The sequence below is a fragment of the Hemiscyllium ocellatum genome, chromosome 6 (assembly GCF_020745735.1).
Source record: "Hemiscyllium ocellatum isolate sHemOce1 chromosome 6, sHemOce1.pat.X.cur, whole genome shotgun sequence".
NCBI lineage: Eukaryota > Metazoa > Chordata > Chondrichthyes > Orectolobiformes > Hemiscylliidae > Hemiscyllium > Hemiscyllium ocellatum.
In genome coordinates, this window is record NC_083406.1 from 117,650,213 (window position 1) to 117,675,744 (window position 25,532).

The window sequence follows — 25,532 nt, forward strand, 5'->3', positions numbered from 1 at the left end:
GCTAAGTTGCCCATAGTGTCCCAGCTAAGTGGATTAGCCATGGAAAACATAGGGGTAGGGTAAGGGGTGGGATGCTCTTTGGAGGGTATGGTCTGCTGCACATGTGTCAAAGATAATGTCACAATTTAAAGATGAGCAGATGCGTTCTAGCTGACAGTCGCATCGGCCAACATCCCAAAAACTATGCACTGTTGTGAGAACTTGTTGTGCTCGCACTATTTGCCAGGCTTCTCTCACAACAGCTGAAAATGTGTTGCTGGAAAAGCGCAGCAGGTCAGGCAGCATCCAAGGAGCAGGAGAATCGACGTTTCGGGCATGAGCCCTTCTTCAGGAATGAGGAAAGTGTGTCCAGCAGGCTAAGATAAAAGGTAGGGAGGAGAGACTTGGGGGAGGGGCGTTGGAGATGCGATAGGTGGAAGGAGGTCAAGGTGAGGGTGATAGGCCGGAGTGGGGTGGGGGCGGAGAGGTCAGGAAGAAGATTGCAGGTTAGGAAGGTGGTGCTGAGTTCGAGGGATTTGACTGAGACAAGGTGGGGGGAGGGGAAATGAGGAAACTGGAGAAATCTAAGTTCATCCCTTGTGGTTGGAGGGTTCCTAGGTGGAAGATGAGGCGATCTTCCTCCAGCCGTCGTGTTGTTATGGTCTGGTGATGGAGGAGTCCAAGGACCTGCATGTCCTCGGTGGAGTGGGAGGGGGAGTTGAAGCGTTGAGCCACGGGGCAGTTGGGATGGTTGGTGCGGGTATCCCAGAGGTGTTCCCTCAAACGTTCTGCAAGTAGGCAGCCTGTCTCCCCAATATAGAGAAGGCCATATCGGGTGCAGCGGATGCAGTAAATGATGTGTGTGGAGGTTCAGGTGAATTTATGGCGGACATGGAAGGATCCCTTGGGGCCTTGGAGGGAAGTAAGGGGGGAGGTATGGGCGCGGGTTTTGCATTTCCTGCAGTTGCAGGGGAAGGTGCCAGGAGTGGAGGTTGGGTTGGTGGGGGGTGTGGACCTGACGAGGGAGTCACGGAGGGAGTGGTCTTTGCGGAACGCTGATAGGGGAGGGGAGGGAAATATATCTCTAGTGGTGGGGTCCGTTTGGAAGTGGTGGAAATGAAGGCAGATGATACAATGTATGTGGAGGTTGGTGGGGTGGTAGGTGAAGACCAGTGGGGTTCTGTCCTGGTGGCGATTGGAGGGGCAGGGCTCAAGGGTGGATGAGTGGGAAGTGGAGGAGATGCAGTGGAGGGCATCGTCGATCATGTCTGGGGGGAAATTGTGGTCTTTGAAGAAGCAGTCCATCTGAGCTGTACGGTATTGAAACTGGTCCTCCTGGGAGCAGATGCGGCGGAGACGAAGGAATTGGGAGTGTGGGATGGTGTTTTTGCAGGGGGCAGGATGGGAGGAGATGTAGTCTAGGTAGCTGTGGGAGTCAGTCGGTTTGTAGTAAATGTCTGTGTTGATTCGGTCGCCCAAGATAGAAATGGAAAGGTCTAGGAAGGGGAGGGAGGAGTCTGAGATGGTCCAGGTGAATTTGAGATTGGGGTGGAAGGTGTTGGTAAAGTGGATGAACTGTTCAACCTCCTCGTGGGAGCACGTTTTCAGGGTGAGGACCAGTTCAGTCGTCAAAGGAGGGTGTCAGTGGAAGGGTACTGGCTGGTACGATGGGAAAGGAAGAAGCGGAGGGCTTTGAGTCCTTTGTGATGGGGGATGGAGGTGTACGTGGACTGGATGTCCATGGTGAAGATAAGGCATTGGGGACCAGGGAAGCGAAAATCATGGAGGAGGTGGAGGGCGTGTTGGCCTCCTTCTTCAAGGACTGCAATTTCCCCCCAGACGTGATCGCGATGCCCTCCACCGCATCTCCTCCACTTCCCACTCCTCCGCCCTTGAACCCCGCCCCTCCAATCGCCACCAGGACAGAACCCCACTGGTCCTCACCTACCACCCCACCAACCTCCACATACATCGTATCATCCATCATCATTTCCACCACCTCCAAACGGACCCCATCACCAAGGATATATTTCCCTCCCCTCCCCTATCAGCATTCCAAAAAGACCACTCCCTTCGTGACTCCCTGATCAGGTCCACACCCCCCACCAACCCAACCTCCACTCCTGGCACCTTCCCCTGCAACCGTAAGAAATGCAAAACTTGCGCCCACACCTCCCCCCTTACTTCCCTCCAAGGCCCCAAGGGATCCTTCCATATCCACCATAAATTCACCTGCACCTCCACACACATCACTTACTGCATCTGCTGCACCCGATGTGGCCTCCTCTATATTGGGGAGACAGGCCGCCTACTTGCGGAACGTTTCAGAGAACACCTCTCGGACATCCGGACCAACCAACCCAACCACCCTGTGGCTCAACACTTCAACTCTCCCTCCCACTCCACCAAGGACATGCAGGTCCTTGGACTCCTCCATCACCAGACCATAACAACACGACGGCTGGAGGAAGAGCGCCTCATCTTCCGCCTAGGAACCCTCCAGCCACAACACAAGGGATGAACCTAGATTTCTCCAGTTTCCTCATTTCCCTTCCCCCCACCTTGTCTCAGTCAAATTCCTCGAACTCAGCACCACTCTCCTAACCTGCAATCTGCTTCCTGACCTCTCCGCCCCCACCCCACTCCGGCCTATCACCCTCACCTTGACCTCCTTCCACCTATCGCATTTCCAACGCCCCTCCCCCAAGTCCCTCCTCCCTACCTTTTATCTTAGCCTGCTGGACACACTTTCCTCATTCCTGAAGAAGGGCTCATGCCCGAAACATCGACTCTCCTGCTCCTTGGATGCTGCCTGACCTGCTGCGCTTTTCCAGCAACACATTTTCAGCTCTGATCTCCAACATCTGCAGTCCTCACTTGCTCTCACAACAGCCTACCCTTGAAAATCCATATGCTCTGGGACAACCCAAGCTTGGAAATTTCAGTGTTATTTACCCTGTTACCGTATCTCCATGCAGCTGTGAGTTCAAACATCAAGAGTGGACTTTGAGCTCAGACCACTTGGATTCGATAAAAGTTGAAAATTTGCCAACATGAAGAAGTTTTACCATCGCAGTGAATTGGTCAGCTTGGAGTTTTCAAGAGTCAGACAGGAAGATCTAACAATCAGATCTAACAATTAAGAGGCACAGTGTTACTGTATTAATATAGTTAAAATCACACAACACCAGGTTATAGTCCAACAGGTTTATTTGGAAGCACTAGCTTTCGGGACGCTGCTCCTTCATCCATTACCTGAGGTGGGAACAGCGTTCTGAAAGCTAGTACTTCCAAGTAAACCTATTGGACTATAACCTAGTGTTGTTTGATTTTTAACTCTGTCCACCCCAGTCCAACACTGGCTCCTCCACATCATGTATTAACACAACACTAGGATGGTTTGTCAAAGGGTCCAGGCTCCATCAAGAGCCCCCCATTGACCTGGTGTCTGCTCCTTTCCTAGCTTCTGATGCTGGTGCCTTTGGCTGTCGGAGCTGGTGTTAAATAGACCAACTCTACAGCCAATGATCAGTCTCCCCCTGCCCCACCCAGACCCCAAACTCCCCACTCCTACACAATGCCCCCTGAGGATTGGAAATAATGACGGGAGGGTTGAAACCCATAGGAAGATTAGCTGGTCATTAAGTGCAATAAAGTGATGATGGCATCCAGAGAAGGCTGGAGACATAGTAAATCATAGTTTATTAAGGTTGTGAAGGGTGAAAAGTGCCGGAATAACATCCCATACATGAGGGGATCTGTGTATGACTAAAGTTGACTAGAATTCCCACACAACCCGGACTTGAGCTGTTCTGGTACCCTCTGATGAAGAGACTTCCTCGTTTCCAATAGGAGTCAGGGTGGATTGAAGATTTTAGTCTCTAACCTTGTGGAACCCCTGATTTCATGGTGCTCTAAGCTCAGAAATGAAACCTCAGTGTGACAGATAACTCAGCACCATTGTGTGTCTGTGAAAGTACAACACTCTCTCAATTCCTCCTGTTTATTATTAAACAGTTAGCACCAGAAAACACATTGATGTCATTTGAGAAGACGATAGAACATGGAGCAGACGGTCTGGAGACTGATGTCACCATTAGGTAAGGTGTTGCTTCTGCAATTCCCACCTTCTAAAAGTCACCCACTATGCTGCCAACTGAGAAAATGATGTTCTGTGCCAGATGGAGTACAGAAACCATTGGTAGCTTTGCCATCTTTGAAAATGTATTGACCTTGTAGGACAGTTTTTTATTTTATTCATTCTTGGGACATAAGTGCCACTGGCCAGGCCCAGCATTTATTGCCTGTCCCTAGTTGCCCCTTGAGAAGGTGGGGGGGGGAAGCTGCCTTCTTGAACCACAGCAGTCCATGTGCTGTAGGTAGACCCACAATGGCCTCAGGGAGGGAATTGCAGAATTTTGACCCAGGGACACTGAATCACAGAATTATCACCGCACAGAATTCAGTCCATCGTCGTTGTTCTATTACCTAGTGCCAACCTCCTGCCTTATCCCTGTACACCATTACTGTCCAAATAACCAGCCACTGCCCCTCTTGAATGCCTCGGTTGAACCTGCTGCACCACATTTTACAGGAGAGGTGGAGAGACTGGGTAACTAAGGGGGTGAAAGGTTATTGGGAAGGTGGAGTAATTAAATCAGCGAGATCTTTATTGATTAGCAGGTGATTAGGCTAGAGGGGCCTTCTCTACTATACACAGTAGATCACAGTAGATCTCCAACTATGCTCCATCCACTTACTTTAGTTCACACCCTGTCAGGTTAAAGGCAGTCAATGTCAGTTTTGAAGATAGCAGTCAATTTGGCTGCGGAGAGGGAGTTCTAGATGTCCCCTTTCATGTGACAAAGGGCTTCCTGATACCACTGCTGAACGGCCTACTGTTAATCTTAATGATCTGGGCGACCTATTCCCCACTTCCCCAACTAACAGGTCAGCTGGGAGCCCACCCATGAGCAAGCCACTGTCCCCCTGTCATATTGCACCTGATGGGGGCATTAGTTCGCCCAGGGCAAGACATCATCATGTGCAGATATCCCACCTCAGAGAACTGTCAGGTGATCTGATTGGACAGCAGCTCTGTTCCAGTGGCGCCAGGTTTGAGCGGTGGCTTTCACTGGAACTGCAGCCATTCCCTCAAGAAGAGGCAAAGTTAAATCTGAGGCATGGGCCAGACCCCCCAGCAAGGGGCAGGGGGAGCTGTGTTTGAAAGGTGGACAGATCGAAAGCTCAATGGGAGGATGGACATTGGGACTATTTGTGGGAGGGGGGTGGTGGTAAGTTGGGGGTGGGAGTGGGGAATGCCTCTTGTACTTCAAAGGAAATGGAAATGGTTTGGGAAAGTGTCATTGAGATGGATGATCAACCCTGATCGAAATGAATGGTGGAGCAGATTTGAGGGCTGAATGGCCTGCTACTGCACCTCCCATCCTCTACATGCATGTCTGCTTTGACTGCTGTATTGGTTCTTAGATTGATGAGACTGTACAGTTTCGACCCAGTTCCTTGTAAACATTGATGCTGTAGGGATTCCAGGTTATAGTTTAGGAAGAAGTGAGATTGCCTATTTGGCTGTACAGGACATTGGTTAGCCACTGTTGCAATACTGTGTTCAATTCTGGTCTCCCTGCAATAAGAAGGATGTTGTGAAACTTGAAAGGGTTCAGAAAGGATTTACAAGGATGTTCATGGGTTAGAGGGTTTGTGCTATAGGGAGAAGCTGAATAGGCTGGGGCTGTTTTCCCTGGAGCGTCGGAGGCTTTGAACCTTATAGAAGTTTATAAAATCATAGGGTGAATAGAAAAGATCTTTTTTCCAGGGTCAGGAGTCCAGAACTAGTGGGCATAGGTTAGGGATGAGGGGGGAAAGGGGGCCTAAAGGGCAACTTTTTCCCACAGACGGTGGTGCGTGTATGGAATGAGCTGCCAGAGGTTGTGGTGGAGGCTGGTACAATTACAACATTTTAAAAACATCTGGATGGGTATATGAATAGGAAGGGTTTAGAGGGATAAGGGCAAAGTGCTGGCAAATGGGATAGATTCATTTAAGGTGGTCAGCATGGATGAGTTGGACTGAAGGGTCTATTTCCATGCTGTACAGTTTGAGAACTCTATGACAGGAAAAGCAGAATATTATTTCAATGGAGAGAGATCATGGAATGAGGCAATACAGATGGATCTGGGTGTCCTGGTGCATGGATCTTAAAATGTCAGCCCACAGATAAAGAGTTGAGAGTGTGGTGCTGGAAAGGCTCAGCAGGTCAGGCAGTATCTGAGGGGCAGGACAATCGACGTTTCAGGCATAAGCCCTATATCGAGTAATGAAGAGGGTAAATGGAATGTTGGCTGTTACTTTAATGGGGACATGTATAGAGAGAGGGAAGTGGATGTAGGTTTGCTCGCTGAGCTGCAAGTTTCATTTTCAGACGTTTCGTCACCTTACTAGGTAACATCTTCAGTGAACCTCCAGACGAAGCACTGCTGATGATTCTTACTTTCTATTTATATGTTTGGGAAATCCAAGCATATAAATAGAAAGTAGGAATCGTCAGCAGTGCTTCGTCTGAAGGCTCACTGCAGATGTTACCTTGGCAAAAGTGAGGACTGCAGATGCTGGAAATCAGAGTCTAGATTACAGTATTGTGGAAAAGCACAGCAGGTCAGGCAGCATCTAAGGAGCAGGACGAAACGTCTGGAAATGAACCTTAGAGCTCAGTGAGTAAACCTACATCTAGAACCTCAACCTGAGCTACACATCTTCTCAAAGCTCACTAAAGGAGGGAAGTCTGTAGAGGACATTGGTGAGACCATACCTGTGTTAGGTCTCAATCCTTATTTTTTGGAATTCACTCATTAGAAAGCAGCGAGGGCTGGATCATTGAATATATTGAAGGTCAAGTTAGACAAAGTTTTGGTGCACAAGGAAGCCAAGGGTCATACAGTTGGAGCAGGCAGGGAAGAAGGCTGAGGGGGGAGCTAATTACTGCAGATACTGGAATCTGTACTGAAAACAACAAATGCTGGAGATGACAGAGGGTCAGACAGCATCCAGGGAGAGACAGCAAGCTCATGTTTTGAGTCTAGATGGCTCTTCATCAGAGCTGACGTGACGGCAATTCTGATGAAGAATCACACAGATTTGAAATGTTAGCTTGCTGTCTCTCCATGGATGCTGCCTGATCTGCTGATCTCTAGCATTTGTTGTTTTCAAGACTGAGAGGGGGACCTGATTGAAGTTGTACAAACCCCTAAGTGGCATAGACACAGTTGACAGGGAGAAGCAATAGATAGGTGAGGCAATGGCATAGTGGTATTATCACTAGGCTATTAATCACAGCGGAGCCCCCAGTAATGACCCAGTGACACAGGTTCAAATCCCACCATGGCAGATAGTGGAATTTAGATTCAATTAAAAATCGGGAATGAAGAGTCTAATGATAACGACAAAACTAGTTTCAATTGCCCAATGGGACAGGAAACCATCTGGCTCAATAATGTCCTTCAGGGAAGGAAACTGTCATCCTCACTTGATTTGGCCTACATGTAACTCCATACCCACAGCAATGTGGTTGACTCTTAACTGTCATCTGGGCAATAAGTGATACCATGTCCTGTGAATGAATAAAAAAAAACATTTCTGCTTTGGAGAAGGGTCAATGACCAGCAGGGGGTGGGGTGGGGTGGGGTGGGGTAGGGTAGGGTAGGGGAGGGGGGCAGTTTTGAGGGAAGGATTTGAAGAAAAACATTTTCATCCGGGGATTTTGGATATTTGAAAATCACTGCCAAAAAGAGTGGTAACGGTAGCAACACTCAAGCTATTTACAAACTATTGAGATGAGCATTTGAAATGCCAAGCAGAGAGGTTTGTAGACCAAATATTGGAAAATGGGATTAAAATGGATATTTGGTGACAGATGGGGACATGATGGGCTGAAGGCTCTCTTTCATGCTGCAATGACTCTCTGATATGGTGGGTCAGTGGTTAGCACTGCTGCCTCACAGTGCCAGGGACCTTCGTTTGATTCTAGCCTTAGGTCACTGTCTGTGTGGAGTTTGCAAATTCTCCCCGTGTCTGCGTGGGTTTCCTCTGAGCACTCCCGTTCCCTCCCACTGTCCAAAGATGTGCAGGTTAGGGTGGATTGGCCATTGGAAATGCAAGGTTACAGGGATAGTTGGGGGGAGGGGTGGGGTGGATCTGGATGGGATGCTCTCCAGAGGGTCGGTGTGGACACAATGGGCCGAACGGCCTTCTTCCACACTGTAGGGATTCTTTGGGCCACAATCCAATCAGTTGCAAGTGGTGCTTATCGGCTGTGATGTTTGACTGCTTATTTCAATGGACATAAACGATTTCGCTGGACTGTTTGAATGGCAAGGCGTTTTCAATGGGCTGAATGGCCTGCGCTTGTTTCGTATGATGCCATGACAATTCCATGTCTCCAGTTCGAAGGCAATTCTCGATGTGCAATCTTTCTCATTGTTTAACAGTTGGGATGGAGTGCCGTTTCTCATGCACGATCAAACCCTGAGAAGGACCACCAACATTGAAGAGGTGTTCCCGAGCAACAAGACCAAGAATGCAGCCTCCTTTATTTGGAATGAACTGGCAGAACTGAATGCTGGGAAATGGTTCCTTCAGGTGGGCCACACTGCAGGGGTGAGAGGTCAACACATTCAGATATGACCAAGTTGGTAGCCAAGGGAGCGGATTTCCCTCTCGACTCGTAGATGTCAGGCCTGTGGCATGTTGCTATAAAATGTAAGAGAAATATTGAAACTCAGTGGAAGCAGATCCACAGAACTCAAGGCGATTGCATTTACCACAGAGTAAATGATTGCTATCTGTTAACAGGAGCACAGACAAAGCCAAGAGTTTATGCAGTTTTTTGGGGTAATTTTTCTGTGCTGTAAGCTTGGTGGGGTAAACAGCGATCACCACATGATCGCAGGTTTTAAAGGTCAACACTGTGGGCAAATAAAAAAAATCTTGCTTTGTTTGTGTTTCGCCCTATCCCACAATGCTCCATTTCTAACTTGGCCTCATCGTTTCCCTGAACAGGACAACCCCTTCGGAACGAAACATTTGTTGTCACGTGAGGATAGGGCGAAGGCCAACAGGCAGTCGGTCTGTCAGCTCAGTGAGCTCCTCAAGCTGGCTGCTGCCCATGGGAAGTCCGTCATCTTTGACCTGTTCAGGCCTCCCCACAAGCACCCGTACCGAAACAGCTTCATACACCAGACTGTCACCACCATCCAGAGGTCTGGCATCAACGAGAGCTTGGTAATGACACTTCACTCACTTGGCTTTCTCCAACTTTAATTGGATAGATGTGAGGTATTACATTTAGTAAAACAAAGAAGGACTGGACATGTACAATTAATGTTTGGGCCCTGGGTAGTTTTGATGAACAGAGAGACCTAGGCGTTCACATTTATATCTTTATGAAATTTGCGTCACAGGTAGACTGGATGGTTGAGAAGGCATATAGCACCCTTGCCTTCATTGCTCAGACCATTGAGTATAGGAGTTGGAATGGCATGTTGGGGTTGTACAGGACATTGGTGAGGCCGCTTCTGGTATACGGTGTCCAGTTCTGGTCCCCCTGTTATAGAAAGGAAATTATTAAGCTGGAGAGGGTTCAGAAAGGATTTACCAGGCTGTTGCTGGGAACGGAGGGTTTGGGTTACAAGGAGAAATTGGATAGACTGGAACTTTTTCACTGGCGTGTAGGAGATTTCAGGGTGACCTTATTGAGGTTTATAAATTCATGTGGGGTATAGATAAGGTGAATGACTATTGATTTCCAGACAAGGGCATTTGTTTAAGGTGAGAGTTAAAAGATTTTAAAAAGACATGAAGGCAATTTTGTTTATGCAGAGGGTGTTCTTGTGTGGAGTGAACTTCCAGAAGAAGTGGTGGATATGGCTACGGTTACAACGTTTAAAAGATATTTGAATAAGTACATGAATAGGAAAGGCTTGGAGGGATATGGGCCAAGCGCAGGCAGGTGGGACTAGTTTAGTTTGGGGTTATGGTTGGCATGGACTAGTTGGACCAAAGGGTCTGTTTCCATGCTGTATGACCCTATGATTCTATAACTGGAGGATTTCTGCTCATTCATCATTGACAGAAATGGTTGAAACCTTGAAGAAATGCATCCCATTATTTGTATAGATTTTGACTTCCCCCTTTTAAAGAATTGTCTCAGTCCTCATTCTTACTCTCGCATCCCTCTCTCAATCTCTTCCCTTTCTCCTGCCTGGTTCAGCTGATGGCTCTGGGCAGTGCTCCATGAACACTCCACCCTTTGAGGTGATGGTTAATCGTTGAGGTGCTCCCTGCATAAGTGATTCCCTGGGACTCCCTCAGTAAAATTACAGGAGACTCCTGCTGGGAAGCATCTATTTTCAACCAACATACAAATATAAGACTTTATTATTGCTCTTTCTTGGGGTGAGGAGTCAGGGTCAGTAATTGTTGTCTGCCTCTGATTGTCCTTGAATTGGGATGTTGCTGAACAATTTTAGAGGGTAGTTATAAGTTAATCATGTTACTGTGGGTCTGGAGTCACGTGTAGATCAGACCAGACAAGGACAGAAGATTTCTTTTCCTAAAGGACATTAGTGAACTGGATGGGTTTTTAAAAATGACAATTATAGAGTCGCAGAATCAAACAGCTCAGGATTGATGCTAGTTTTCCATTCCTGAGACTAGCTTTCAGTTCTAAACAAAATACAGAATTTAATTTCAAGAAGTCACTGTTGTGGGATTTGAATTCATGCGCAGAACTTTAACCTGTGGTTTAACATTACTAATAACATTATCACTTTGTCAGCATCATCCCCATGCTAGTTCAGTCTGTACGGTCCCTTAAGACATTTCTGCCAAGCAATACCTCATAGCTGATTCACCACTAACATAGAAGATCGGAGCAGGAGTAGGCCATTCAGCCCTTCTAGCCTGTTCCACCATTCAATATGATCAGGGCTGATCATCCAACTCAGTCCCTGTTCCTGTCGTCTTTCGATATGGTTTTAATCTCTTAAGCCCTAAGGGCTACATCCTTCTTGAATACATTCAATGTTTTGGCCTCTGTCACTTTTGTGGCAATTCCAATCTCTGGGTGAAGAAGTTTCTACTCATCTGACTCCTCAGTGGGCAAAAGTGAGGACTGCAGATGCTGGAAATCAGAGTCAAGGTTAGAGTGGTGCTGGAAAAACACAGCAGGTCAGGCAGCATTCAAGGAGCAGAAAATCGATGTTTCGGGCGGGAGCCCTTCATCATTCCTGATGAAGGACATTTGTCCGAAACGTTGATTTTCCTGCTCCTCAGATGCTACCTGACCTGCTGGGCTTTTCTAGCACCACTCTAATCTTGAGTCCTCAGTGGTCTACTCCATGTCCTTAACCTGGGATCCCTGGTTCTGGACTCTCTAATCTTCAGGAACATCCTTCCTGTGTTTACCCTGTTTGGTCCTGTTAGAATTTTAAAGATTTATGTGAGATCCCCTTCATTGTTCTAAACTCCAGTGAATTTAGTCTGAACCAATCTAGTCCCTCTTCATCAAAAACACCCCAAAACCATCAATTCTATTCCACTTGATGGAGTTTAATTTAGATAAACACGAGGTGCTGCATTTTGGGAAAGCAAATTTTAGCAGGACTTATGCACTTTATGGTCAGGTCTGAGGGAGATTTGCTGAACAAAGAGACTTTGAAGTGCAGGTTTGTAGCTCCTTGAAAGTAGAGTGGCAGGTGGATAGGATAATGAAGGCAGCGTTTGGTATGCTTTCCTTTATTGGTCAGAGTTTTGAGTATAGGCATTGAGAGGTCATGTTGCGGCTGGACTAGACATTGGTTAGGCCACTGTTGGAATACAGCTTGCAATTCTGGTCTCCTTCCTATCAGAAGGATGTTGTGAAACTTGAAAGGGTTCAGAAAAAATTTACAAGGAGGTTGCCAGGGTTAGAGGATTTGAGCTACAGGGAGAGACTGAACAGGCTGGGGCTGTTTTCCCTGGAGCATCAGAGGCTGAGGGGTGACCTTATTGAGGTTTATAAAATCATGAGGGGCATGGATAGGGTAAATAGGCAAAGTCTTTTCCTTGGGATGGGGGAGCCCAGAACTAGAGGGCACAAGTTTAGTGTGAGAGGGGAAAGATATGAAAGAGACCTAAGGGGCAACTTGTTCACTCAGAGGGTGGTACGTGAATGGAATGAGCTGCCAGAGGAAGTGGTGGAGGCTGGTACAATTGCAGTATTTAATATGCAGTTCGATGAGTATGTGAATGGGAAGGTTTGGAAGGATATGAATAAACTGGCCAAAGAGACTAGAGTAGCTTAGGATATCTGGTCAGCATGGACGGGTTGTACCAAAGGGTCCGTTTCCATGCTGTACATCTGTATGTATGTATGACTGTATTGTTCAATTCCAACTTCCCACATTATCCCCATATCCTTTAATTCCCTTTGTTCCTATAGCTTTGTGATGTAGAAAATTAAGAAGTTCACAATGCTTTGTTAAAGATAGAATCCATACAGTGTGGAAGCAGGCCATTTGGCCCATCAAGTCCACACCAATGCTCTGAAGAGCATCCCACCCAGACCTATTCCCTTACCTTATCCCTGTAACCCTGTATTTCCCATGGCCAACCCACCTTGCCTGCACATTTCTGGACACTATGGACAATTTAGCACAGCCAATCCACCTAAGCTGCACACCGTTGGATTTGGGAGGAAACTCCCGCAGACACAGGGGAATGTACAAACTCCACACAGCCAGTCACCTGAGGCTGGAATCAAACCCAGGTCCCTGGCACAGTGAGGCAACAGTGCTAACCACTGAGCCTCCATGCCACCCCATCTCAATCCAAAATGGAGAGCACTAGACTCTGTGGATTGTTGCTTTTTAACATCTCAGTATGTATCCTCCAGGTCCCTTTGAACCTGATAGCTTTCAATAGTCACCTCTCATTCCTTTAATCCTAGAGAACATAATCTTGATCTTCTCAATACCCCATCAAAAAGCTCCAATTCTTGCATTCCCACAATGCATTAATCTGTCTGTAGTCGCTCATCAGTGCCAGATTACCTAGCCCACTAACATGCAGTAGAGAGGTTTCCTTTGCTGCAGTGGTGATGTCCTGACCACTGGGTCAACATGTTTTGGTTCAAGTTCACTTGCTCTAGAGGGTGTGTTGTAACAGGTTGATTAAAAACAATTTTGGAAACAGAAATTGCTAGAGAAACTCAGCTGGACCAGTGACACCTGTGGACAGAGAAAACAGAGTTAATGTTTTGAGTCAGGTGACCCTTCTTCGGGACTGGAGAGAGGTGGAAAAGAGATGGTGTTCTCATCCAGGCAAGTGCAGAGTATTCCATCACACACTCCTGAGCTTGTAGATGGTGGACAGGCTTTGGGGAGTCAGGAGGTGAGTTACTTGCCGCAGCATTCCTAGCCTCTGACCGGCTCTTGTAGTCACTGTGTTTATCATAGAATCATATAATCCCTACAGTTTGGATACAGGCCCTTTAGCCAAACAAGTCTGTATTGACCCTACTTATGTATACTGCTCCACCATTCAAGTGACCATCCAACCCAGTCCCTGTTCCTGCGTTCTCCCCACCCCTTTAGCTCTAAGAATGATATCTAACGTCTTCTTAAAACCATTCAACGTTTTAGCCTCAATTGCTTTCTGAGGCAGAGAATTCCACTCTCTGGCTGAAGAAATGTCTCCTCATCCCTGTCCTAAATGGTCTACCCCCGTATCCCTGGTTATTGGGAACATGTTTCCTGCATTTAATCTTGTCTAGATCTGTTGGAGTTTGATCCATTTCTCTGAGATCCACCCTAATATTTCTAACTGTGGTGGCAGTAGAGAAATTGCCACATGGTTAGATGGGGTTAAAGTTCACAGGATATTTCCTATGATTTGTTGCAGGTTCTCTGGTTGCCCAATGCTATGAGATCATTTGTGCAGCAGATGATGCCTGGATTTGTGCACATTCATGGAGGAAAGAAGCCCATCAAAGAGTTACAGGAGGACAAAATTGACAAACTCAACATACGCTACAGTGAGATTTCCAGCAAAGAGATCAGGTTAGCAACAACTTACACTCTTATCACATCTTTTAACAAGCTCACAAGTCAGATGACACCAGGTTATAATCCAACAGGCCTATTCGAAATCTCAAGCTTTCTAAGTGCTGCCCCTTCATCAGGTTCACCATTTCCAACTCCTCAGATACTGAAGCAGACCTTGTCCAAGTACAATAAAATCTGGACAATATCCAGGCTTGGGCAAGTAACATTTGTGCCACACAGACTTCAAGTATTAACCATTTCCAATAAGAGACGATCTAACCATCACCCCTTGTTATTCAATGGCATTACCATTACTGAAACACCCATTATCAACATCCTGGGGTTTCCATTGACTAGAAACGGAAGTGGCCTAGCCATATAAATATTATTCCTGATGAAGAGCTTATGTTTGAAACGGCGACTCTCCTGCTCCTCGGATGCTGCCTGACCAGCTGTGCTTTTCCAGCACCACACCTTTTGACTCTGATCTCCAACATCTGCAGTCCTCACTTTCTCCCATATAAATGTTAAGGGTGTAAGAGCAGGTCGGAAACTAGAAATACTGCAGTGAGTAACTGACTCCCAAAATCCATCAAGGCACAAGTCGGGAGTGTGATGGAATACTCCCCACTTGCCTGGATGGGTACAGCCCCAAAAACACTCAAGAAGCTTGACACCTTCCAGGACAAAGCAGCCCACTTGATTGACATCACACCCACAAACATCCATTCCCTCCACTACCGACACTCAGTAGCAGCAGTGTGTACTATCTACAAGATGCACTGCAGATATTCACCAAAGATCCTTAGACAGCACCTTCCAAAACCCACGGTCACACTCAGATCGAAGGGCAAGGGCAGCAGATACATGGGAACCTCACCCCGTGTAACATCTCCTCCAAGTCACTCACCAACCTGACTTGGAAATGTGTTGCTGTTGACCCAGTGTCACTGGGTCCAAATCCTGGAATTCCCTCCTTAAGGGGCCCACCTACAGCACATAGACTGAAGCAGTTCAAGAAGGCAGCTCACCACCACCTTCTCAAGAGGCAATAAATGCAGGTCCAGCCTGTGACACCCACATCACCCGAGAATAAAAAGAGAAGAAATTTTGTACCATTTTATGTTACGCAGACTGAGAACTAACAGCAGGAGAGATGGGCAGACCGATGTTACCTCTTGCTGAGTCTGGTCAGCAAGATTTTATATGGAAGCAGATAAAGGCCACTTTCAATCCTTCATATTTCGTTGCGTTTGAACCCATCGCGTCGTAATGAAACCACCCCTTTGTTATTGCTTAACCAATCGAATACAAAAGAAGCCAATGTGATATGGCAGAACCATTTTCATTCAGTGAATGGTTACGGTGTAGAACGTTTTTTTTTAGATTACTTACAGTGTGGAAACAGGCCCTTCGGCCCAACAAGTCCACACCGACCCGCCGAAGCGCAACCCACCCATACCCCTACATATACCCCTTACCTAACACTACGGGCAATTTAGCATAGTCAAAGGGCGGCACGGTGGCACAGTGGTTAGCACTGCTGCCTCACAGCAACAGAGACCTGGGTTCAATTCCTGACTCAGGCGACTGACTGTGTGGAGTTTGCACATTCTCCCCGTGTCTGCGTGGGTTTCCTCCGGGTGCTCCGGTTTCCTCCCACACTCCAAAGATGTGCGGGTCAGGTGAATTGGCCATGCTAAATTGCCCGTAGTGTTAGGTAAGGGGTAAATGTAGGGGTATGGGTGGGTTGCGCTTCGGCGGGTCGGTGTGGACTTGTTGGGCCGAAGGGCCTGTTTCCACACTGTAAGTAATCTAATCTAATTCACCTGACCCGCACATCTTTGGACTGTGGGAGGAAACCGGAGGAAACCCACGCAGACACAGGGAGAATATGCAAACTCCATACAGTCAGTCGCCTGAGTCGGGAATTGACCCGGGTCTCAGGCGCTGTGAGGCAGCAGTGCTAACTGCTGTGCCACCGTGCCACCTACTTTTAACAAGGATATACTGTTTCCATTAGATTAGATTACTTACGGTGTGGAAACGTTCTGCCTGGAAATGTGGCTGAGGCAGCTTCAATTGAGGCATTCGAGAGGGGCATTGGATGGTTACTTAAATAGAAACAACGTGTTGGATTCCAATGACATTGCAGGGTGGGTCTAAGTCAAAATGCTCAGGGAGCCAGTGCAAATGTGATGGACTGAATGGCCTCCTTCTTCCCCATGACGATTCTGGGATTCAGCGAGATGTTTGTTGCTGTAAGTTGAGGGGTTGTTTTAAGCAAAGGGATCAATGATCAATGTCTTTCTTTCGAACACAGGATGTATGCAGCTGCCAACATCAGCACCAACCTCTATGTTGTGAGTGAGTTGTGGCTCTTTTCTTTGGTATGGTGCTCAGGTGCCCATTCTGTCATCACCAATGCCCCACAGCAGCTGAAGGAACTCCACTGGCCCTGGTTTCTAATGGTAGGTCATCCCTCCATCACAACAACTTCTTTGGAATACTGTGTTCAGTTCTGCTCTCCCTGCTATTGAAAATATGTTGTTAAACTTGTCAGGGTGCAGAAAAGATTTACAAGGATGTTGCTGGGTTTGAGCTACAGGGAGAGGCTGAACAGGCTGGGGCTGTTTAACTGGACTGTCAGAAACTGAGGGGGTGACCTTATAGAGATTTATAAAATCATGAGTGACACGGATAAGAGAAATAGACAAGGCATTTTCCCTGGAGTGGGGGGGGGGGGGGGGGGTCCAGAACTGGAGGGAATAGGTTTAAGGTGGGAGGGGAAAGATATAAAAGGGACCTAAGGGGCAACTTTTTCACGCAGAGGGTGGTGCGTGTATGGAATGAGTGGTGGAGGCTGCTACAATTGCAACATTTCAAAGGCATGGGTATATGATTAAGAAGAGTTTGGAGGGATATGGGCCGGATGCTGGCAAATGGGAATAGATCAAATTATATTATCTGGTCAGCATGGATGAGTTGGACTGAAGAGGCTGTTTCGTGCTGTATTACTTAATGACTTTATAATACCTGGCTTTCCTGCTTGGAATAGTTTCCTCATCTTCCTGTCAAATTACTGTGAACAAACGCCTGTGTTGATCACCAATCCCATGGCTACAGTGGGAGAACGCTAACTGTGAACATTTATTGTTGTATTACAGAATTTATTAAGGGAAGACGACTACTGTCAGTTCTGCTATAATACAGTAGTTCTATTCACGTGCAATCCCATGTTATAAGAAAATCATGTAATAGCAGCACCGTTTATACTAATGGGGCTGGAATCGTGTTCAAACCAATACACGCTTTAAAAGTTTGCGCTATAGGAACAGTTTCCCCAATCTGTCAATCACATTACAGTGAATTCACATTAATGAAACACACATTACGACTTGTAAATGGATTCTGAACAGAAACCAACCATGACCTCACTGAAGGGCAAACTGGGTTAGAGGGGTTGAATGGCCTCTTCCCATTCCTTTGTCCTGAAAATGACACTAGAATCCGGGTAGCAATCTCTGCGGAGAGGGGCTGAATTACAGGTTCCCCAAATACCAGGGGAGCTAGAAATGACCTGTGCAGCGACCCTTACCTCCAAACAAATGGAATATCTTTGAGCTTTGCTCCTTCCTGTGACTTACCTGGAAAACTACGGAGCCTGTAGCTCCCCAATGCCTCAGCCAATAAGAGGGACTTAGTCAACCAATGAATACCCGTCCATTTTGCAGTCTAGATTGTTGTGACCTTTCGAAATTTGGCATTCTTGCATTTGCCCTGATGAGTACGAGACACAGCAAGTTTGGAATAGCTGCTCTTTTTGGCAATGTATGAGTCTTTTGTAACTCTGTAATGCAATCAGGGTCACTCTGTTAACAACTTCGATGTTCTAAACACCACACATTAAATCCTTCAATGTCGATGGCTTACAATCGTGGAACTCCCTCCCTAAGGGCATTGTGGGTTCATCTACAGAAGGTGGACTGCAGCGATTCAAGATGGCAGCTCACCCCCCACCTTCTTACAGAGAAACTAGGGATGGGCAATAAATATTGGAACAGACAGTGACACCCCCATCCCATGAGCTAACATTAAACATAACCTTCTACATTCAGCTGAATACAAGCCTATTCTGATGTTAGTCATCAAGACATTTGAACTCTACTTGAGCTGGTATTACCCTGATGAATTGTTGATGCACCTCCACCATTTCCTACATACTTGCTGAGATGTGGTTCCTGGTACTGAACGCACTCAGGAAGGCACAAATGGGAGCATCTTAAAGCATTGACTTTATTTTTATTGTTCCATCCAGACCCCTTCTCAGTACAGAACGATGTGGATTTCAGCAGATGTTGTATCAGCCGCATTGATCCTAATAATATTCACCTTCAATTGGTAAGTGCTTGCTGATATCAGGTTAGCTCAGTTGGCTGGATAGCTGGCTCACAACGCAGAGTGACACCGACAGTATAGGTTTAATTCCCAGCAATAGCTGAGGTTAGTATAACAGATTCTGCCCTCACCTCTAATCTGGTTTAACCTCTCAGGTTAAACCAGCAGTCATCTCTCCCCACTGAGTGAGCAGGACAATGGCAATATTATCTTTATACGCTGAATTTATTTAATGTGTCGCAATAGCACAGGAACAGGCCCTTTGGCCCATCTGTGCTGAACATAATGCCATTCTAAACTAAACCCTGCACACGGTCTGTATCCCTCTATTTGATTTGATTTATTACTGTCACGTGTACCAATGTCACAGTGAAAAGTGTTGTTTTCTGTGCTTTACAGGTAGATTATACTATTCATGTGCACCAGGGTAGCAGGGCAGAGTGCAGAGTGCAGTGTTAGAGCTGCTGAGAAAATGCAAAGAGAGATCAATTCCTACATTAAAAAGAATCTATTCAAAAGTCTGATAACAGCGGGGAAGAAGCTGTTCTTGAATCTATGCATATACAAACTTTTATATCTTCTGCCTGATGGAAGAGGGTGGGAGAGAATATAACCAGGCTGGGAGGAGTCTGTCCACGTGTCTGTCAAAATGCCTCTTAAATGTTGCTCTTGTATCTGCCTCTACCACCTTCCCTAGCAGCTATGTTCCAGGAACAGCGTGAAAGATTCGCCTCGCACATCTCCTCTAAACTTTCCCCCTCTCATTTTAAACCTACGTCCTCTCGACATTTCCACTCTTGAAAAAAAAGCCTGCCTAATCAGCCTATCCATCCCTCTCATAATTTTATATACTTCTATCATCGAATACAAGGGCTGTACCGCACAGAAACAAACCCTTCGGTTAAACTCCTCCATGCCAACCAGCTATCCTAAATTAATCTAGTCCCATTTGCCAGCACTTGGGCCATATGCTACTTTCTCCCCACCCCCACCCTCCTCTCATTTATCTCTCCACCCTTCAGGGTCTCTGCCTGTATTCCTGATGAAGGGCTTTTGCCTGAAACGTTTTCCTGCTCCTCGGATGCTGCCTGAACTGCTGTGCTCTTCCAGCACCACTAATTCAGAATCTGGTTTCCAGCATCTGCAGTCATTGTTTTTACCATATCCCTCTAAACTTTTCCTATTCATATACCCACCCAGATGCTTCTTAAATGTTATAATTGTACCAGCCTCCACCACTTCCTCTGGCAGCTCATTGCATACGTGCATCATCCACTGCGTGAAAATGTTGCCCCTTATGACTCTTTTAAATCTTTTCCCTCTCACCTTAAACCAATGCCCTCTAGTTTTGTATTCCCCTACCCTGCAGAAAAGACCTTGACTATTCGTGCCCCTCATGACTTTATAAACAACACTCTCCCCCCCCCCTCCCCCAGCATCTGACGCTTTAGTAAAAACAATCCCAGTTTGTCCAATCTCTCTTTATAGCTACTACACCCTAATCCAGGCAGCATTCTGAGAAACATCCTCTTATTGCTGTCAGGGTGTGGATTGGGCTGTTAATGTCGTCTTTCGTGACCATCTCGCATTTAAGAATAAAGAAACATTTCCAGTAGCCCCAATCAGAACCTGACCAAAACATAGCAAGATCCCACAAGCACAGCGTGACAATGACCAAGATTGAGGGGTTAAAGGTTTCCTGTACAGGCACCTGAGAGGGCAGTTACAGCCTTTATCCGACAGGTTTGTGCCCTCAAATCCCTAGAATGGTTTTGGAAATCACAGCATTCCGACTCTGAGGCCATGCTGCAATAAGCGGGTGTGCACACGTGAACATACAAACGAGGAGCTGTCAAGGCAGTATTTGAGGAGCAGGAGGATTCCTGATGAAGGGCTTTTGCCCGAAACGTCGATTCTCCTACTCCTCGGATGCTGCCTGACCTGCTGTGCTTTTCCAGCACCACACTCTCGACTCTCACATCCAGCATCTGCAGACCTCACTTTCTCCTAGTTGATTTCAACCTGACTGTAACCTCTTCCAAGGATGCCGACCTTGAATAAGTTCTCCTCCTCTCTCTACAAAGACCTCAGTGAGGCCCTCTCTCACTGTACCCCCCCACCCCCTCTTCCTCTGCCTTGAAGCTTTTCAGCCAGATTCCTGATGAAGGACTTATGCCTGAAACATCGGTTCTCCTGCTCCTCGGATGCTGCCTGACCTGCTGCGCTTTACCAGCATATGTGAACCGGATGGGTTTTTCTGATAATCGACAATGGATCATCGTCATCATTAAACTCTTAAAATCGATAAAAACCGAATTCCGGGGCAGGGGGCAGGGGTGGGGCAAAATGGTGTGCTGTTGCCTCATCTTTTGAATAGGAAGCAGATTTTTTTTCTTCTGTGTACCATTTTCATTCTGTAGACTAGAGGTTAAGCAGGACAATATTGCAATGATTGTCCTGCGGGCTAAGCATGCTAGTTGAGTCTTTCATGGTCCTCAGGAAAGATGTTTAAGGTAGGAATGACATATTGCAACATGGAGCTGGCTGTAGAAATACCAAAACATAAAAACTCAATGAGCTCCAAACATTGGGGCAAGATGAAGGCACAGCAGAGGATTCTTGGCTGAATCTTATTGAAGTAACTTCATAGAGGCCAGTATCCCATCACCAACTCACCCTTTATTTAGATGTGGAAAGTCTTTGACACTGATCCAGCTTCCTCAGCGCCAGTCCTCAGAGTGTGGGGTGCAGACTTAGCTGTGTCAATCCCATTGAACTGATTGGTGGGGGTGGGGAGGGCAAGGCTTGAGCAATTCTGCCGATCCCTTACACACAAATGGATGTCTGCTCAGAAACAAACCCTGAGACAGAGGGAGGGAACAAGACCATAAGACATAGGAGTGGAAGTAAGGCCATTTGGCCCATCAAGTCCATTCAATCATAGCTGATGGGCATTTCAACTCCACTTACCCGCATTCTCCCCGTGGCCCTTAATTCCTCAAGACAAGGCAGGCAGAGCGAGGAAAAAGGAAACTTCAGAAAACTCCAAGCCCCAGGAGAGAGACATCGAATCACTTAACCAAATAATCAATTATCCAAACAAAATACTGCCAGTCCATCTTGTTCAGATAATCGAGGTTTCACTGTAGTGAAATCCCTCGCTCCTCTGGTGGGACTTGAACCCAGCCTCCTGGCTCAGAGGTGGCACACCTTGGGTAGATCCTCACCGAGGGCAGAGGCCACAGTCAACGGATTTCGGAATACTTTGGGGTTGTAAATTTCGTCTAACTGTAAATAGAAAAGTTACCAACACAACTGTTGGGAAAGTGCAAGCGGCTTTGCATTGAGTATAAGTCCAGTTTCCTTGCTTTTGTTTTATTTCAGGTGGAGAGAGAATGGATTGCCATGCTTTCCATATGAGAGAAGTGGCAGCGATAACCTGGTTTATAGCAAGTTCCAAACAGGTCGGTATCAAAAACAGCAATGTACCTTTATATTATGCCTTTCACGATACTAAAATGGAAGCAGAGTCTGACAAAATGGAACCAGATAACACAAGTGACCAAAAGTCACTTAAAAGAGGTAGAGATTTTAAGGAGGATTTGACCTCATGAAATGTGTGGTGCCTGGGCCAGCATTTATTGCCCATCCCTAACTGCCCCAGAGATGGTGATGGTGAGCTGCCATGTTGAACTGCTGTGTTGCAATCTGACCCACAGTATCATCAGGACAGGAAATCCAGGAGATGGGTTGGAAAAGCTCACCGAGAAAATTCTAGAGAGATTGAGGAGGAGGAGGGAACTGATGGGAAGAGGAGTAGGAGTCACAAGAGACTGAACTTGGATTACAGCAGCAATTGCTGAGGGTTTTCAGGACCAGAGCTGGCTGTGGAGAGACAATGGAGAATTTAGGCAAATATGATAAATGGGCATAACAATTTTCAAGTTGCTCCATCACTAAGGAGCAGGAGTAGAACCTGCTGGAAGAGGAGGGAAATGTAGAAGAAATGTCTTGAAAACAACAATAACTTACATTTAGATGACACTTTTAAGGTAGTCATAGAATCCCTGCTGTGTGGAATCAGGCCATTCGGCCCAACAAGTCCACACTGACCCTACAAAGTGTATCCCACCCAGACTCATTCCCCTACCCTGACACTCTACATTTCCCCTGACTAACACACCTAACCTACACATCCCTGGACACTATGGGCAATTTAGCACAGCCAATTTACCCAGCCTGCACATATTTGTACTGTGGGAGGAAACCGGAGCACTCCCATGCAGACATGGGGAGAACATGCAAACTCCACATGGACAGTCACCCGAGGCTAGAATCGAACCCGGTCCCTGGCACTGTGAGGCAGCAGTGCTAACCACTGAGCCACTGCGCCAGTGTAAATTAGACTGTTTCATAGGCATACAGGGATGGCAAGTGGTTTTTATAGTGCCAGGGATCTATGTTTGATTCCCCCCTCAGGCGATGGTCTGTATGGAGTTTTACCTGTGCCTGTGTGGATTTCCTCTGGGTGCTCGTTTCCTCCTGCAGCCCAAAGATGTGCAGGATAGCTGGATTGGCTATGCCACATTACTCATGTTGTGCAGGCTAGCCATGGGAAATGCAGGGTGAGGGGGTAGGGGTGGGTGGGTGGATCTGGGTGGGATGTGCTTTGGAGGGTGGATGTGGACTCGATGGGCTGAATAGCCTGCTTCCACACTGTTGGAATTCTACGTAACAAAATAGTGTGTTGCTACGTCACGTCACATGAGAAAAATGAGACTAGTTGACCAAAACCTGCTCAGGCAGCTTGCTTTTAAGGAACGTGTTAAAGAGGAGGTGCAGGCAGGGAATGGCAGAGGTCCAGGCCCAGGCAGCCTAAGGCACAGCCACCAACAACTGGGCTCTTAAATCCGAGACTGCACAAGAGATCAGGATTAGATTGTACGGTGTGGGGTTGGAGGACACGTAAGAGCTAAGGAGGGAGTGAGGTCACGGATGGATTGGAACAAAAGGTCAAGTTGTTTCTTGATAGATAACCAGCACTGATCAGTGAGCAGAGGGATGATGGGAGAACAGGGACTTGGTGCGAGTTAAGAGTCAGGGAGACTATGTTGGCTGACATTACATTCGTGGAGCAGTTGGTTAGGTTTATGTGTTTCGAGCTGAGGAACCAGTCAGGAGCGCATTGAAATAGTTGGGATTTCAGAGGTAACAGAATCACAAGTAACAATATCAGCAGCCAATGAGCTGAGATGGAGCAAACATGGGTGTGTGTGATGGAGCTGAACGTAGGAGGACCAAGCTATATGATCTAAAGCTCAGGATCTCTGAATCAGAGAGTGTAATGAGAACTTGGAACTTATGTCAGGTAGCAGTTGAGGGAAATGGTGCAAGTGTATCTAAAGGGAGGCTCAATAAGGGAGAAGGGACTGGAGAGTTAATGCCAATAGCCCAGCTACAGGCGGATGAGAATAGGTTAGACTGAAGTATAAATGCTAGAATGGTCTGGTTGGGTTGAATGGTCTATTTCCAAGCTGTATTTTCCATGCTATATCTCTACCAAAGCAGGATTGATGAGGTATTGAGCCAAACAATTCTGTTCTTAGGGTAAACTTTGGAAACAATATAGTTTGGAGAAATATTGACTCCTGGCCTCAGGCACAGAGTCCACAGCTAATCAGTATACACAGGGAGACCCCAGGCAGAGAGAAAATAATTGGCAGAGGGATGTGAAGAGGAAATTGTTCATGTGCTTTTCCAAAGCACTTATGCAGCTGCTTGGAACAACAAAGATGAGGGTGATCACAGAGTTGCTTGGGTCAGGAGGGTGAGAGCGCTTGGTCAAGCATGGGTCAAAGGTTAGCAAGCTGATAATCAATCAGTGTACCTGGAGATGGTACCACCTATGGCCACCCAACTTGAACGTGGGTCTTGAACCTGGAGCTCTCTGGCCCAGAAATAGGCACAGTACCCACTGTCCAACAAGATCGGAAACCCCTTGGGAAGCTTTAGAAATACCAGTATAGGTCAGATGGAACAAATGGCCTTTCACTGGGTTTTAGTTTCCACATACTAAAACAAGCATTTTCTATCTGCTTAAATGAAAATCTAGATCAAACTCCCCACATGATGCTGAGTCTGATTCAATTTTCACAATTGTGTGCGTTTCAGAAATGAACAACGTCTGGTCCATTTCCAAAGAAGCTGACTACTGTGGTGACAGAGTGTCGAATACAACACCCACATCAGATGCCATTGGCCTCGCCTGACCAACGGTTGGAAAATAAATGGAAGATGTTGTCAGGGTGTAGTTGCGGGGGTGGATTCGGTGGTGGAAGGGAGGAGGAATGGTACAATCCCACGTACATAAGGAAAGGCAGCAGGCTGTGCAGACAAGTAGCTACAGAGTGGTGTCCACCTGCATCCTTTCCCCAGTGTCGCTGGCTTTGGGAGTCCACTTGCAGGAAGAGTTCCCTCATTGTGCTCAGACTGATCAAGGACCCAATGAATCGAACTCGTGATTCAATTCGCTCTCGAGACGCGAGAGTCGCTGACAAGGCTGACCTCATTCCCCCATCTCTTAGGTGGCTCACGAAGAGATAGTGCAATAGGTGAGGAACTGGCTAACCATGCCACTTGGAGGAGGCAGTGACGAGTCGGCCATGTCAGTGGGTGAATCCTCCCATCTTCACCGGATCTTCAGCACCCGCAGTTAAACCCTGCAACTTTCTCCACTACCTTTGTGACTTGTGTTCATCAATCTTAATAGCTACATGCAAATGTGGAGTTCAGCTGTGGGAGGGGGCAGAGGGTGGTGAGGGAGAAATGGGAGCAGTTAGTGTTTTATTTAAAAATAAAATGAAAATTCAAGATTACCTGTCATCTTGGCTATGCCTGTGTTTTGGTGTTCATGGTTTGTACACATTGATGTATTGCCCATCCCTACAGGGAACTTGACGTTTCAGGCATAAGCCCATTCCTGATGAAGGGCTTATGCCCGAAACGTCAAATTTCCTGTTCCTTGGATGCTGCCTGACCTGCTGTTCTTTTCCAGCA

The 25,532-nt window shown here is 46.8% G+C and overlaps 1 protein-coding gene across 4 annotated transcripts in view; it reads left to right on the forward strand.

Annotated features, from left to right (window-relative positions):
• The window catches only part of gdpd4a (glycerophosphodiester phosphodiesterase domain containing 4a), a 91,908-nt gene extending 66,625 nt beyond the window's left edge, over nucleotides 1-25,283 (forward strand). For all 4 annotated transcript variants that reach the window (XM_060826890.1, XM_060826891.1, XM_060826889.1 and 1 more), the window contains exons 9-16: nucleotides 3,997-4,079; nucleotides 8,484-8,634; nucleotides 9,055-9,276; nucleotides 13,936-14,093; nucleotides 16,402-16,549; nucleotides 18,397-18,479; nucleotides 21,861-21,940; nucleotides 24,648-25,283. In XM_060826890.1, coding sequence (XP_060682873.1) covers nucleotides 3,997-4,079; nucleotides 8,484-8,634; nucleotides 9,055-9,276; nucleotides 13,936-14,093; nucleotides 16,402-16,549; nucleotides 18,397-18,479; nucleotides 21,861-21,940; nucleotides 24,648-24,745 — 1,023 coding nt within the window. In that variant the 3' untranslated portion in view covers nucleotides 24,746-25,283. The remainder of the gene's footprint in view (nucleotides 1-3,996; nucleotides 4,080-8,483; nucleotides 8,635-9,054; nucleotides 9,277-13,935; nucleotides 14,094-16,401; nucleotides 16,550-18,396; nucleotides 18,480-21,860; nucleotides 21,941-24,647) is intronic.
• Nucleotides 25,284-25,532: the final 249 nt, after the last annotated feature.